Source organism: Corvus kubaryi, unplaced genomic scaffold (assembly GCF_017639235.1).
Source record: "Corvus kubaryi isolate FWS band 111438036 unplaced genomic scaffold, C.kubaryi_AGA036_p1.0 37398, whole genome shotgun sequence".
NCBI lineage: Eukaryota > Metazoa > Chordata > Aves > Passeriformes > Corvidae > Corvus > Corvus kubaryi.
Window position 1 is genome coordinate 49,446,659 of NW_024581137.1, and position 13,949 is coordinate 49,460,607.

Here is a 13,949-nt window from a genome sequence, read left to right on the forward strand (position 1 = left end):
TCCCATTAATAGAATATATTTGTGACAGTTTTTATGCAACAGGAGAAATCAGTGTAGTTGGGTGAAGAGTTTTAAGAGCTGTTTAAAATCTAATTCCTTGCAAACTGAGATATTAGTGTCTTCTGTTATTTAACATGATCTAATCTAGCTCTGTTAGAAGCAATATGGGTTGCACAAGTGAGGAGGAACAAGCCTGGAAATTTATCCGGAACTGGAAACACCATTTAGTAAGTATTTAGGGGTGATATTCTGTCAGTATCTAAACCTCAGAACAGCAACAGATTTTCACAAGTGCTCAGCATGTCATAGTTTTCATAGTCTCAACTGAGAAAGATGCAAGGAATTCCTTTTGATTTCAGCCACCATGCAGTGTCTGACAGAAGGAATCTGTCTGAAGAAGACACCTGCCTGCACAGAGAATTAATATTCAGCTCTCCTGAGTGCTATTCTGGTCTTTGATATTCCATGAGATGCTTGATTTTGGGCTAATCATTTGATTCTGTGCTTTGAGTACATGTGATAAGTAGCTCGATACCAAAAGCTATTGTTGCAGCACAAGTGATACAAAACTGATTTTTAAAGTGGCCTTGGGGCGCCTCTTCACAGACAGCGTAGGCAGTCTTTGCCTCAGTTATGTGACCTTGGTAAAAACTGATTGCATACTCTAGAGGGAAGGGATGCCATCTAGAGGGACCATGACAGGCTTGTGGAGAGGGTGAAAAGAACCTCAAGAGGTTCAATGGGGCCAAGTTCAAGGTCCTGCATCTGGGTCTGTGCAGTGCTGACTGAGGGATGACGGGGTTGAGAGCTGTCCAGTAGAGAAGGACTTGGGGATGAAGAACGGACCGTGAGCTGTCAACGTGCACTTGCAGCCCAAAAAGCCAACTGTATTTGGCCTCAAAAGAAGCGTGGCCAGCAGGTCAAGAGAGGTGAATTGTCACCAGTAAAAGACAGATATGGACCTGTTAGAGCAGGTCCAGAGGAGGCCACAAAAATTCTCAGAAGGCTGGAACACCTCTCCCATGAAGACAGGCTGCGGGAGTAGGGATTGTTCAGCCTGGAGGGGAGAAGGATCTGGGAAGCTTTATAGCGCCTTACAGTACATAAAGAGGGGATTATCAAGAAGATGGTGAAAAACTTCTTAGCAGGGCTTGTAGTGGCAGGACAAGGGATGACACTTTTAAACTGATATGTGGTAGATTTAGGAAGGAAAAAATCTTTTCTTTGGAGACACTGTAACACGTTGCCCAGAGAAGCTGTGGGTACCCCATCCCTGGAAGTGTTCAAGGCCAGGCTGGATGGTGCTCTGAGCAACCTGGTCTGGTGGAATGTGTCCCTGCCCACGGAAGGGGGTAGAACTACATAATCTTTAACAGTTTGTACCAATCCAAACCATCCTATGATTCTGTTCCTAGAGATCCCCATGTGACAGCCAATAGACGTGGAAAAGTTGCTCACATAAAAGAAAATTTTCAGCTCGTATTGTGCATTTTCTTTTTAACACAGGTGCAGGGGGAGCTGAAAAGAAAGTGGCGGAGTTTGTGCTGGAAGCAGACAGCAGGCAGAGATTACAGTCTCCACAGCTCGTCCATTTCTCGAAATGGATCAGAAAGTGTTTCCCAACTCCACCGGAATTCGAGAGCTCACTCATTTATGCAGACAGAGACCACCATGATATAAATGAGCTAGGTCCCCCAAAACATGAAAAACTGTGGGATATATCATTCATTATGCAGCTTGATGTGATATTTTATAAAATGTACAGTTTTGTGCTTTGCTTTTATACATGTTGGTATTTGGGGAATTGGTTTGTGCAGCCAACCTGTTAATAACAGAGAAGCCTGGATACTTTCTGTTTTGTTTAAATGGTATTCATATTAATTCTGATATTCTCTTGCAGTTTACTAGCTGTAACAATTCAAAAATTCATTGTTCATAAAAGTCCCTTTCCCTTCCAACACAGCTGCAAGATCAATGCAGGGTGTCCTGCTCAATGCAGACTGCTTTGCCACATGTAAGGGTTAAGATGGGAAGCAAGATAATTTCTTACACTTTATTTATACTTAAGGAAACATTGCCTTAAGGATTAGGAAATTCTTTTCTAATTATGGAAAATAAAATTAGAAAAAAAAAATCTAAGACCATAATTAACCACAGTGGGAGTTTAGTGTGCTAATCCAGGAAATCATGAACATGATTTACACAGGGGGAAAAAGGTAGTAATTCTAGGCTAATGGCATAAATTTCAGAGATTACTTTCTACAGACTTCAATTCCAATCCTGTTGTTACTTTCAAAAATGCCCAGTTTAATGTTTGGGTGCAGAATGTAGGGCTACCTTTGCAGTCCATACAGAAAAGACTACTATATCAGTTTTGAATAAAACTGCACCATTTCCCAATAGTGCTAATGCAATCATCAGTTGTTTTTCTGTTTTAAGTCAGAAATTGTGTTGATCTTTCACTAAGCAATTTTCTGAAGAGGTATGTTTTATTGCTAAAGCAGCCTGGCATAGGATAAATGGCCTTGGATAGCACATTACACAGTGAAAACACTGTTTTTTTACAGTATTATCACTGAAATACGTCTCTAGGACTACATATTTGACTGCAAAACACAAGGACTATTGCAGTGAAGTTACAACTCACATTTAACAAAAAATGTAAATTCTTTTAGGTTTATTCGGTTCTATATCTATCTGAAATGACTCAAAATTTAGTCCTGACCATGACTCCAGAAAAAAACAATTAGACAGAATCCCTAAAAATTACCATAAAAGGCATAGAGAAGGACTCTTCGACAATACCAAGCCTACTTAAAAAAAAAAAAAAAGGCAGAGAACTGACTGAGTCTTATAAAAATACACAGAACATTTCCACTCTTAAAAAGAAATAAACCAAATGATGTTTTCTTCCCATGTCACGTTTAACCATATCCACCCTACATTGCAAGTGGGAATACAGTGTATTTGCATGAGTACCTCCATACTAGCCATTGCCCTCTTATTTCAGATAACAGATTGTATGGAGCCAGCAGAATCCAAGGTCCCTACTCTTGTCAGATAAAGGTAAGAACAGCAGCAAGGGCGTCTCTTGGCAGGCATATTTGTACATCCTTGAAAATATTACCAGTACTGGGAATATTGTCAGCAGGTGTCAAAGTGTCCCTACAACTCTTGGTCTGATTTAATCCAGCTGTTTATCAGTCAAACACAATTTTTTTTAATGGGATTGCCCTGGAGTGATAGAAAGTTTTGTCAGACCAAAGATAGAGAGGCCCCCATGTAGTTCACATTACTGCAGAATGTGGTATTACCAGTAGGTATCATTTGAGTTAAACAACAATCACTCAATGAATTGTTACTCACAATATTCGAATTCAAAGAAGCTGTTGATCACTTCCAGATCATTCAGAGTGTTTTCTGCTTGGCAAAGTAGCTATGAGATTCTGGATTCTGGAAGTAGGCTGCCCAAGGACATTCCCATGGGGTCTTAAAGATGTCCCCCTACACATGTATTTAAACTAAATATATTCCCAAAGACTCTAGACTGAGGAAACACTGCTAAACTTTAGTATTTTTCCTGGATTTCTGGAAAAACTTATCACAAACTCTTAACTGCAAATTTATGAAGACCCATTGGAGCTTTGGAAGTTGCTTTTATACCTAAATTAAACACATCAGTGCACTTTAGGCTTCTTTGTCTGAAATGTCATTGGGACTGCTCAGCTCCCTGAGATGTGACGTGCAGGATGTTCTTTTTTTCCCTAAATTTCTAGGGTACAAAGGCACATGTGACAAGCTTTCAAGTGTGCTCATCTTTTTGCTCAAATGAGGGTATGTGAGCGAGTTGACACACAGACAGAATCATAGCACAGAAACAGAGGTTTCAAGCAGTCATTTCCATCAGTCTGTTCTGCAGGATGCATCACCAATTATACATGTTTGTAACACATTGTATCCTAGAGAAAACTTTGTTCTAATTAAGTGAGCATGGAGAAAATCTGCACTTTTAATTATTTCTGGGTTATAAAGAAGAAAAGCCTTAATAAGAAAATACATTTTATATTGCAACAAACCAGCATCTTTTCCTCTAACAGGGTGCAGATGCATTTGGGCTTGATTCTACTTTTCATGTAGGGTGAAATGCCACGAGACAATGAAGTTTTGCCAGTGGGAGAACATAGAGGGCATCACTTAAGTTTGTAAAGGACTGTGTGGACATGCAAAGAATGGCACACAGGGGACAGAGGTGCTGTATATATTTTTCTTTCAAACTAATGAAAAGTACGGTACTTTGGAGAACCTCATCCCTCTATTAATAATCTAAATACAGATAATTTGAATATTGTTTTGTGAGACAGTTTAACCTCATAATGCTTTGTGTAGAGGGCACTGTGCTCACTTGCTTTTACTCCCAGAAAATTTCTGATTTCCAAATAACTTTATGCAAAGTTACAGCATCAACCCTATCATCACCAGTTTGACTTACAGCTGCCTTTTCATGCACAGATACACATTATATAAAAATTTCTGTAAAAGGTGCAGAACAGTTTGACAAATGTAGGACTTGATCAGTGTTTTGCATCTTTACAACACCCAGAATGAGACAGCTTCTCATGGTATTGTCTTTCATTGCATTTTACCAAGGAGTATGGGATTAGATGTTTTTTCTCTGTGTTGTGGTGACTCTAAAGAGTCAAAAGAACAATGCAATGAAACATCATGGCCTTCTGTCATCCCTAATCCTAGTTCTCAGTCCTACCAACATCAGGGGAGGAAGTAGAGGCTGCAAGACAAGTGTAACCTTTCCCTGCACCTCCCCTTCTTTATTCCTTTACTTCATTTTTCCCTTTGGTTCCATCAGGGTCCAAACTGAGTTGTAAAGTTTTCAGAGCAGGAAACTGGGGTTTTTTGTCCATTCCCACTGAAAAGCCAGTAGCACAGCTTGTATTTACTGAGCAAGAATGGTTCAATTCACTCCCAGTACTGTGGTTAATTGTTGTGCTTTACCTCCCCTGGAGGCACCATTAATTCTGAGTGATTTCTGTCAGCATTACCTGCTGCTGATGCCTGAGGAACACAGTGACAGCTTGCTCTCCACTTACTAACCACAACTTAAAAATATATATGGACACTGACTTAAATTTTCCTCTGCAGAGTCAATTTCAGCTGGGTGCTTGATAAACTCAGGTGAAATTCATTTGACCTGGTTTTGGTGTCTAAAAGCTACATGCTTGTCTCTGAGCTAAAGACTCTTTTGAAGTGCCTTCCATAGTCATCATAGAGAAATAGGCACTAGTTGAAGATGATTCCTTCCATGTTCAACTGGATATCTGGGGTAGGTAAGCTGGACCTAGTTTTCTCTGTACTTACTATAAAATGAGCCTGGGGTAGCTGGCTAGTACTTAAATTTCTCACTCCATATTCTGAATTAGGTAAGATGTATCCCTCCAGATCATGAAGTTATCTGGGTAATGTTACATAGATACCTCTTTTTAAGCCAGTTAACTAAGGTTGGCCTAACTCATCCTCCAAGAAATGTGCAGTGTAGCTCAAAAGGTCAGGTAGTGGAGGATCCCACAGTTCATTTGGTCAGCTGTCCGTTCCTTCCATGATAAAGCCCATAGTTTTATGTCCCATTTTGATTTGCCTGGCCTCAGCTTCCAACAAATGTTTGTTGTTTTGGCTTAGGTGTTTGGCTTTTTGACTTTTGTAGAGGGACCATATGCTAAAAGAAAGTGCTTTAGAGTACCTGGAATTCTCTTTATGTCATGTGCTGCAGGTAACCAGCTGAGGAATACCCAGTTTAAGCTTGTGATGGGACTGTACTGTAGCAGCAATAGATAACTGGTGGCAAAGAGCATTTCAAAAAACCTCCTACAGTCAAGTTGGAGCCAGCCTGCCCCACTCTGTAGCATCTGCTCCACATCCTGATTCACCCCAGGCTTCCTTTTGCCTTTAACACAATGAAGGGAAAAGCAACAGGCATAGACCCTCAGCAAACCAGAGACTGTCTGGGGCAGATTGATGAAATAAGGCATTGACATACTCCACGTGCAAAGACTAAGATGAATCATCTGCATCATTTGTCTCCTATTTTTCTAAAAATCATCTTCTGTTATCTGCGAATTTGCCCAGTCCAGCAAAGCAATTTGGGATAAAGTCCAAATTCAGTCTATACAGATTTTTTTCAGACATCCCTAATGAAAAATCAAGTACTAAATATGTCTGATAAAAAGAAAGACCTGGCAACTAATCTGCAGAGAAAGCTGCTATGTGTATAAGGGTCACTGCCTGAACAATTACTGTCTGTGCATAGTGATACAGGAAATACCTTTACCAACAGAAGTACCTTCGTGTTACCATGAGTGCCTATATAAGCTGTGGGCTGTCAGTACTACCCTGACATGATCAAATACAGAAGTTAGGATGCAGTGCTATTCTGTCTATGAAAAAAAAATTCTTTAAAAAAACAAAGGTGTTCTAACATGTATGTTACAAGAGGATAACATTTAAAAGGAGCATTCTGTGGTATGGTTTAACCACTCTGTGTTGAATCTGGTTCTGCCCAATGATAGCAGGTTGTATTTAAATCTAAGCCAGCAACATTTCCATTGTCAGCTAAAAAAAGTGACTGAAATGTCCCAAACCCCTCTATTTCTCAAAGCACTGTCATAAATTTATGATTTCCTGCAGCTTTTTTTGTGCTGGCACATTAGTATGAGTATTACTTCAAAATTCTCTTTTGTCATCTTTGTTATAACTTTATATCTGTCAAGTATGGTAAAAATTAAAGATGATGTAAATGAATGTGATTATTTTTTACAAAATGTACAGATTATGATGTTGTATAGTTTAATGTGTGTAAATAGGTTTCATACTGTAATTCTCTATGGTTTTCTTCTGGTTTTGCTCTTTTGTTCTTTTCTGGTTTCAGTTTTTAATGTCACATACCTAACAGCCTTCTCTGAGATGTTATATATAAAGCTGTGAACAAATAAGTGTTTACATCTTTATGCTATACAGATAATAGTAGTCAATAACACCATAATGGACTGAAGAGGAATCAGAGAATAAACATTTTAAAAGTTTTGCACAAAATTCTGTTACTTATGTTTTTTAAAAATTGTGTAAAATCATGGATTTTTCTTACTGATTCAGTGGGTCAAGGCCATGCTGAAGGATGTGGCTAAGTTAATACTTCACTTTTTAATTCAGCAGCTGTTAGACACACATGTAAAAGAAAAACAGCCCCTAGCTTCACTGAGCTTTCTGCAACCTAGATATGCTTACAGGGGCATGAGAATGGCACCCACCTAGAGCAGATCCAGGTGATCCCATATGTTGTGTATGATACCATCTCCATGGCCAGCAGCTAATTTTGATTTATCACAGCTTGCTCAAAACTTGACTGCGCAGTTATCTGTCAGAAGTACAGTATAATGCAGTGAGAACAAAAGAGAGCTGTAGAGACAACACCATATATCATGTTTTTTTCCCCAAAATATATGTATCTATTCCTATACCTCTAATGGGAATGGGCACAGGGAAGAGACTGGCAGTGGTGTGTTGCTGGTGGGGCCAGAGAGAGAAGGGTGTACATGTGGGGGAGGAGGTGGCACCTCATGGGGCAGTACTTGTCCTGGCAGCAACACTGAGCAGGGACAGAGGATGGAGCCCTGTTTTGGTGTCTCTCATGGACCAGAGAGTCCGTCCCCTTCTGTGTGTGTCTCTATGAATCACAGAAGCCACACCACCCAGAGGGCTCTTCTGAGCCTTTGGGACACCTGAGCTCTCATCCTCTCCCACCTTATGTGAGTGCTTGTAGGGGCTGCATCAGTCTGGACCCTTTGGCAACTCACAGCATGTCTGCAAAGAACTTCAGTGTCCTTGCCCACATGCATGTCCTCTCTCCCTCAGAGCTAAAGGGGCAGCCCCACAACCAGATTACCTTGAGGTCTGCAGGTGAGCTGCTCTGGAGCTGATGAGCAGGACAGCCAGGGTGCAGATGAACGTGGACACTGGGTCAGTTCCCATCAGTTCTGGTAACAGCACCTGCAGGTTTCCATGGCAAATCAAATGGAGAAGTGGGTCCTTTACAAAAGTTCTGGATAATTAGAGAAATGGTTATCCCCAGAATACAAGCAGTGTACTGGGGAGGGGAAGAGTAAGGGAGCCTGCACTCCAGAAGCAGCTAAAAGAAGCAAACACTTCTCTGGAAGCTCCTGCATGGTCACACTGGGCAGTGTCAGCTGCAGGAGTCTCTCTGTACTCATGTCCCCTGGTCCAGAGGCTGAGAATACAGCACAAAGCTCCCTTTCCTCTGATTGCACCAAGGAGCTTCTAACTGGGACATTTGAAAAGGTAAAGGAGATCAGTAGATGGGATGGTAGAAGAGTCAGAAGGACCATCTGTCATCCCTTCATTTCTGTAAGAGAGCTGAACCAAAGAACTACAGCAGATAGTAAGAGAAAAGGTATTGCAAACTCTGCGTGTGTGTAAGTTTGGTATGGTTTGTAGAATGAGGTTACTTTTAAAGAACACCTTAATATAGATTGGGATATATTATGAGCTAGCTGACATGCAATTTAGGTTGACTTATTGTATCAAACTATTTAATAAGTAAGTATATGTTGCATCAAAATATAGATTTTTCACACAGGACAAATAAATATTTTTCATGTAATATCCTATGAAGTACCCTAGGGTATTCCATTAAATATGGATATTGGATTTGGAAGACAACAGAAATCAAAATGAAGAGCTGTGCTTTATGTTGAAATCCTTCTGGATTTCTCAGTTGGTGCCTTTGTAATTGAGACTGCTTCTCAGCACAATCCTCTTAAACTGTGAAATTCTCTGTTCAGAAAGGCTTTATTTAGCAATAGCCCTTGGCCATTGCTTATCCCTGGTTTCCTGCTTATACTCTTCACCTGCTCTTAATTAGTGCCTTGGGCTTTGCCTGTCTGTCCCTGTAGGATATGAAAAAATAGTGAGGGAAATAATGAGGGAATCAGTAAGCAAGTTTATAACAGTATAATTAATAATGGATCCTGACTACAAGGGGACATTTTGTTACACAGAACTGCATTCACGAGAAGCAATTTGAAAATTAAAATATAATCTGAGTAATACACAAAAATGTGCTATAGAGGATGATTGTGCCTTAGCCAGGTGATGAATTGGACGATTTAATCATTCCTGCAGATTATAATTCTGTTATTCAGATAAGTACCAAAATCATATGGCCTGTTTCAAAAAACACTTAACTTGACCTTATTACTCAAAAACAAAAACATGAATAAAAACATTGTTTCCCTCAAATACACAACATCTTTTAAAAATCATTTTCATTTTGCCTTTGAAGGCCATAACATCCTGTTTCTTGGACTAGGACTGACACTGACCATGCCATAATTATGCCTCCCCTGCTGGGGGAGAGTTTTAGAGTCTTTGCCAGGAGTCCGAGAGACAAACGGGGCTATCAGCCTTCTGTGCTTTCAGATAGTTGTTTATTAAGTCTTATCAGAGAAATAGAGCCACTTAACGTGACCCAGACATAGCACAGAGCACTGAATGCAAGAGAATGCCCAATTATCAAGATTTACACAGTCTTTTAAAGGTGAATTAACCAATGGTCACTAAAAGAGTACATTATTTTTACTTTTCCACGAATGTATAATAAATCATCTAGTCACATAGACAGGAACTGTGTAATTCTTTATCCAGTCATCCCAAACTACTTCTACTGCAGAATATGGGGTAGTAGAAGAAGAAGAAGAAGGTCTGGAGAACAATAATCCTGCATTTTGAAGTGACAATCTTACATAATATTCTATCACCTAGTTCACACCAGTGTAGATTCTAATTCTTCCCAGAGGATAGGCAATTTTCTCCAAGGACGAAGGTCAAAAACACTGTTGTCCAGGGGGGTAGAACCTTTCAAAACAGGCAGAGAAATATTCTCTGCACTCTGGCTTCCTACAAGGACAATAATTTATCAATTTAGACACTTGAAAGTACCGTTTTGTTTTGAAACATATGGAATTAATGTTGTTAATAAGTAGGGGTTTTTTTAAATCTTTGAAAAGCCCAGCATATACCTTGATCAGGGTATAGCTCTGGTTGCTTGTCCTGGTGCCTCAAACATGAGCTGAGAGCAGCTTGAAAGACACAGGCAATACTGGGGGGTTTTTATCATTTAGGCCTAGTCCATTTCTATCTAACTTGAAACATCACAATTAAGTGTTCTATTTATAATTCTTTTTGACTGAATGCAGCACTAAAAATCCAGCCCAAGCACTGCTCCCTCCTCTTGGGTATTTCATACCCTGCCCCAGAGGAGGCCTTGCCTGGTGCCTGCAAGGTGCTGCTGTGGGGAGCCCCCTGTCCCCACAGAGGGTTCAGAGAGTCTGCTGCTGCCCCTCACACACTATTCCCCTCTCTGGCAGTCTGACAGGGCTGTGCTATAGATATGTTGAAGTTTTCCCACTCTTTCAGCCACTTATGAAATCTGAATCTTAGTTTAAACTGTGAGATCCCTGATTTTATTGTCCCACTCTCATGACATCCAGTAGGAAGATACTTTACAACCCTTTCTGGCTTCACTGCAGGGAAATACTGAATTTACAGCAATGCTATCAAACATACTAATGGATTTAAAGGATTAAAGTTGAGTAACAACTGTTCTTGGATGCACAAAAATCAGCAGGAGGATTTTTTTATGGTTGTGGTACCTATATAAATTTACTTCTACGAATGAGTCAAATATTGACTGGCATCACATAAACTGAAGCTGGAAGTTAGAAAGTTATTTGCAAATCACCAGAGGAGTGAGGTGTTGAAAAGGCTTCATCTCAGGAAAATTCCACTTTTAGATTCCTGTTTATATGACTTAGGAGGAGTAACACATTATGAGTCTAACGCAGCTGAGGATTAGACCTCATGACCCATGCACTTATACTTCCTACACTCCCATCAGCCTATGGGATCTTAACTGCATTAATATGTCCAAAGTTTTGGAAAGAAACAGGAAAACGCTAGAAAAAATTTATAAACTTTTACAGATCTGAGCGTTAAGACAGATGAATTAGTCACAAAAATCATTAGGTTTTGATCTGTTGTCAACTGCTATTACAAAACTCGCTATTAACGCTATTTCCGTCACTTATTTCAGCTGTAGATTCAGTCTGGTGCTGCTCCTTTGTGCCTGGATGAATGGAAACTGCTGTGACGTAGATACTTTGGAAGAAATGTGAGCACTATAAAGAGACTTTTAGTCGCAGTTCATCTTCTTCCTCTATTGTGCTCCGTATTCATCACAAGCCTAGAAAAGTTCTTCCAATTTCCTATTCATATACTGATCCATGAATAGTACAACTGTACTGCTATATATGTACTCCAAATGTCTGGGCTGAATAGTTTATTTCCTCTGAGTTGTAATTATTCATCTCAGCATTTGGCAATGTTTTCAAGTGGTTTTAACTTTCCTCATGCAATGTGTCATCAGGTTTCAAAAATAGTAGTTTCTTTGGACAATCTGGATACTGAAGTATTAGGTTGGCTCATAGGGTAGAAAATGGCCTGTGACCTTCACAACTAACTTATGGTCAACTGCTTTAGCACATTTAAAAATTCAGATTAATGCAAAATAGTAAATTAGAAGAAAAACATCAAGGAAAAGAATATGAAGTTGGGAAATAAATTGGGGTAAAAGCTAGGATCTGATTTTGAGGAAATACAATTATGCTCTAGGACAATGGAAGTGTGATGGGAGGGTTGGTTTGGGGAGGCCACATGTAGAACCAAGTGGGTGGGAAAACGGTTGTGATAGGAAGTGAGGAGCTCTGCTGAAGGTTCATTTGAGTCAATTACTACTTGAGGACAATTTTCTTGAGGAACTATGAATGATCTTCCTAAATATTTTCTACTGTGTATGTGTGAAGCTGAACTACAACCTAAATTTTCAGCAACGTGCACTGCAAGCAAAACCTGACCAGTTTTGCTCCGGTTTGCAGCAAGGATATACAGTCTGAAAAATTTAGACATCCAGATACAATCCCCCTATCAACTGATGGTCTACATTCCTGTCCTCTTATATAGAAATTTTACACATTTTAGATGACATGAAGGCCATTTTTTGGCTCTCTACCTATGAAAAAATGAAAAATTTTCTGATTATATAATAGAATTGAAAAGCACTGATTCATCTTCTAAGACAGAAAAGACAAAAGCCTTTCACCCCACCAGACCAAGAAAGTATTTTTACACCAATAAACCAATAAGGTAATACATTTTGAGGGCATTAAACATAAATCATGAATATTGATCTCATTACCAAACTTAAACACTGTGGCATTAACTATGTCAGCTGATGGATTGTGTGTGCTGTGATTTCCGCAGCCAAAATCACTAATGAAAAATAATATTCCCTATACTTTCGTATGTCTCGAATATTTATTTTATGATTCTCCCAAACCAAAACACAATAATTTTGGCTTTCACTCTTCCACTAGTGTCCAGTGTGTGCCTATTGAATTGCAAATGCTTCACTAAAGGTACAATCCCAGTAGCCAGCAGGCTGTCAACTATCAAAGTATAGCTCAACACCAGTGAAGTAGGAAGTCGATTTTTGAGCACAACTCATTAATTTGCCCTTCAGTTTTCTACTTGAAAATAGTTAGCCTTTGGTTTTGTTATTAATACAGCTTAAAGTTTGCCATCTGCCTTTGTAAAACCATGGATTTTGGACATGCTGGGTCAAATTCCTGCAAGGTAACCTATGGCCTATCCCAGCCTTAACTATGTGTCTGCTGTTCCTGACCTATTTATTCAAACTGTAGTTCATGTCCCTCAGCAACAGGCACTGAACAATCTTAAGAGGGCAGAAATCCTCTCAGGGAGATGTTTGTCACAAGTTCTGGCTGGTGAAACACCTATGCTTTGTGTGCAATTCCTCCTCCGATGAGATCCACAGATGTCACGGTACCATAGTAGTTGTTTGAAGGAAATTAATTGCTGCTCTAAAATAAGTCTTCTGCAATATGTTTTAGTTCATCTTCTGCAATGATCAAAACCTAAAAGCATCTGGATAGCTGCTTACCCTAAATTTTTATTGCTTTTAAATATTCACATTTTCAGCTACTGTATTATTGTATCTGTTGGGGGTACAAGTGACAGGTTGGTACCAGCTAGGAATATGTGCCCATTTCCTACAAAAGAACCACATTCTCTCAGGCCCGTTCAGGTATCCAGCTGTGCACATCTCAAGCTTTAAGCCTATATTTAAGTCCTAAAACATCAGCAGAACTTAGGATGCTAATCTGGTGTTTTGCTGACTATAAACACAGTTTAGAGCAATAGTGCTTGCCCTTCCCTGCTTATGCTTCATGGCTTCCATTGTGTAAATTACATATGATCTTGAGAGTCCCTTATCAATACTTACCCATCTTACAGCACGTTTGTTACTCATCTTTTGCACTCCATCATGGATGCGGTTTCTTCTTGTGCAATATTATGAATATTTTATGATATTTTACATATTTCCCTTTAATTTATATGGACATGTTTGCTGACACTGGTCTCTGGATACAATATTTATGGTCTCTGGATATATTTTCAAAATTGTTATGGCAGGAGGAAAACAGGGTCACAACTACAGCTGTGACAAGACAGTCATGACACCCTTCAGGGAAGAAAACAGATTGGAACACCAAGCCAAGAGGGCAAGTGCCAGGGCAGGGAGCTGGAAGACCAAAGCTTGTCAACATGCAGCTGGAATGAACCTTGAGCACCCATCCTGCCACGGGCAGAGCCAAGGAGATACCACAGAGCCTCCCACAGGGGCGTCTGAAACCCTTTCCTAAGTGATCTTGGTGTTGACATGAATTGACAGCCTACTAGAAGAGCATAAGGGGAGGGCTTGGATCAGCTGCACCAGTGCTAAGGGA

The 13,949-nt window shown here is 39.8% G+C and overlaps 1 protein-coding gene across 2 annotated transcripts in view; it reads left to right on the forward strand.

Annotated features, from left to right (window-relative positions):
• Positions 1–7,101, forward strand: part of VIPR2 (vasoactive intestinal peptide receptor 2) — a 51,778-nt gene extending 44,677 nt beyond the window's left edge. For both annotated transcript variants that reach the window (XM_042043480.1, XM_042043479.1), the window contains exon 13: positions 1,507–7,101. In XM_042043480.1, coding sequence (XP_041899414.1) covers positions 1,507–1,680 — 174 coding nt within the window. In that variant the 3' untranslated portion in view covers positions 1,681–7,101. The remainder of the gene's footprint in view (positions 1–1,506) is intronic.
• Positions 7,102–13,949: the final 6,848 nt, after the last annotated feature.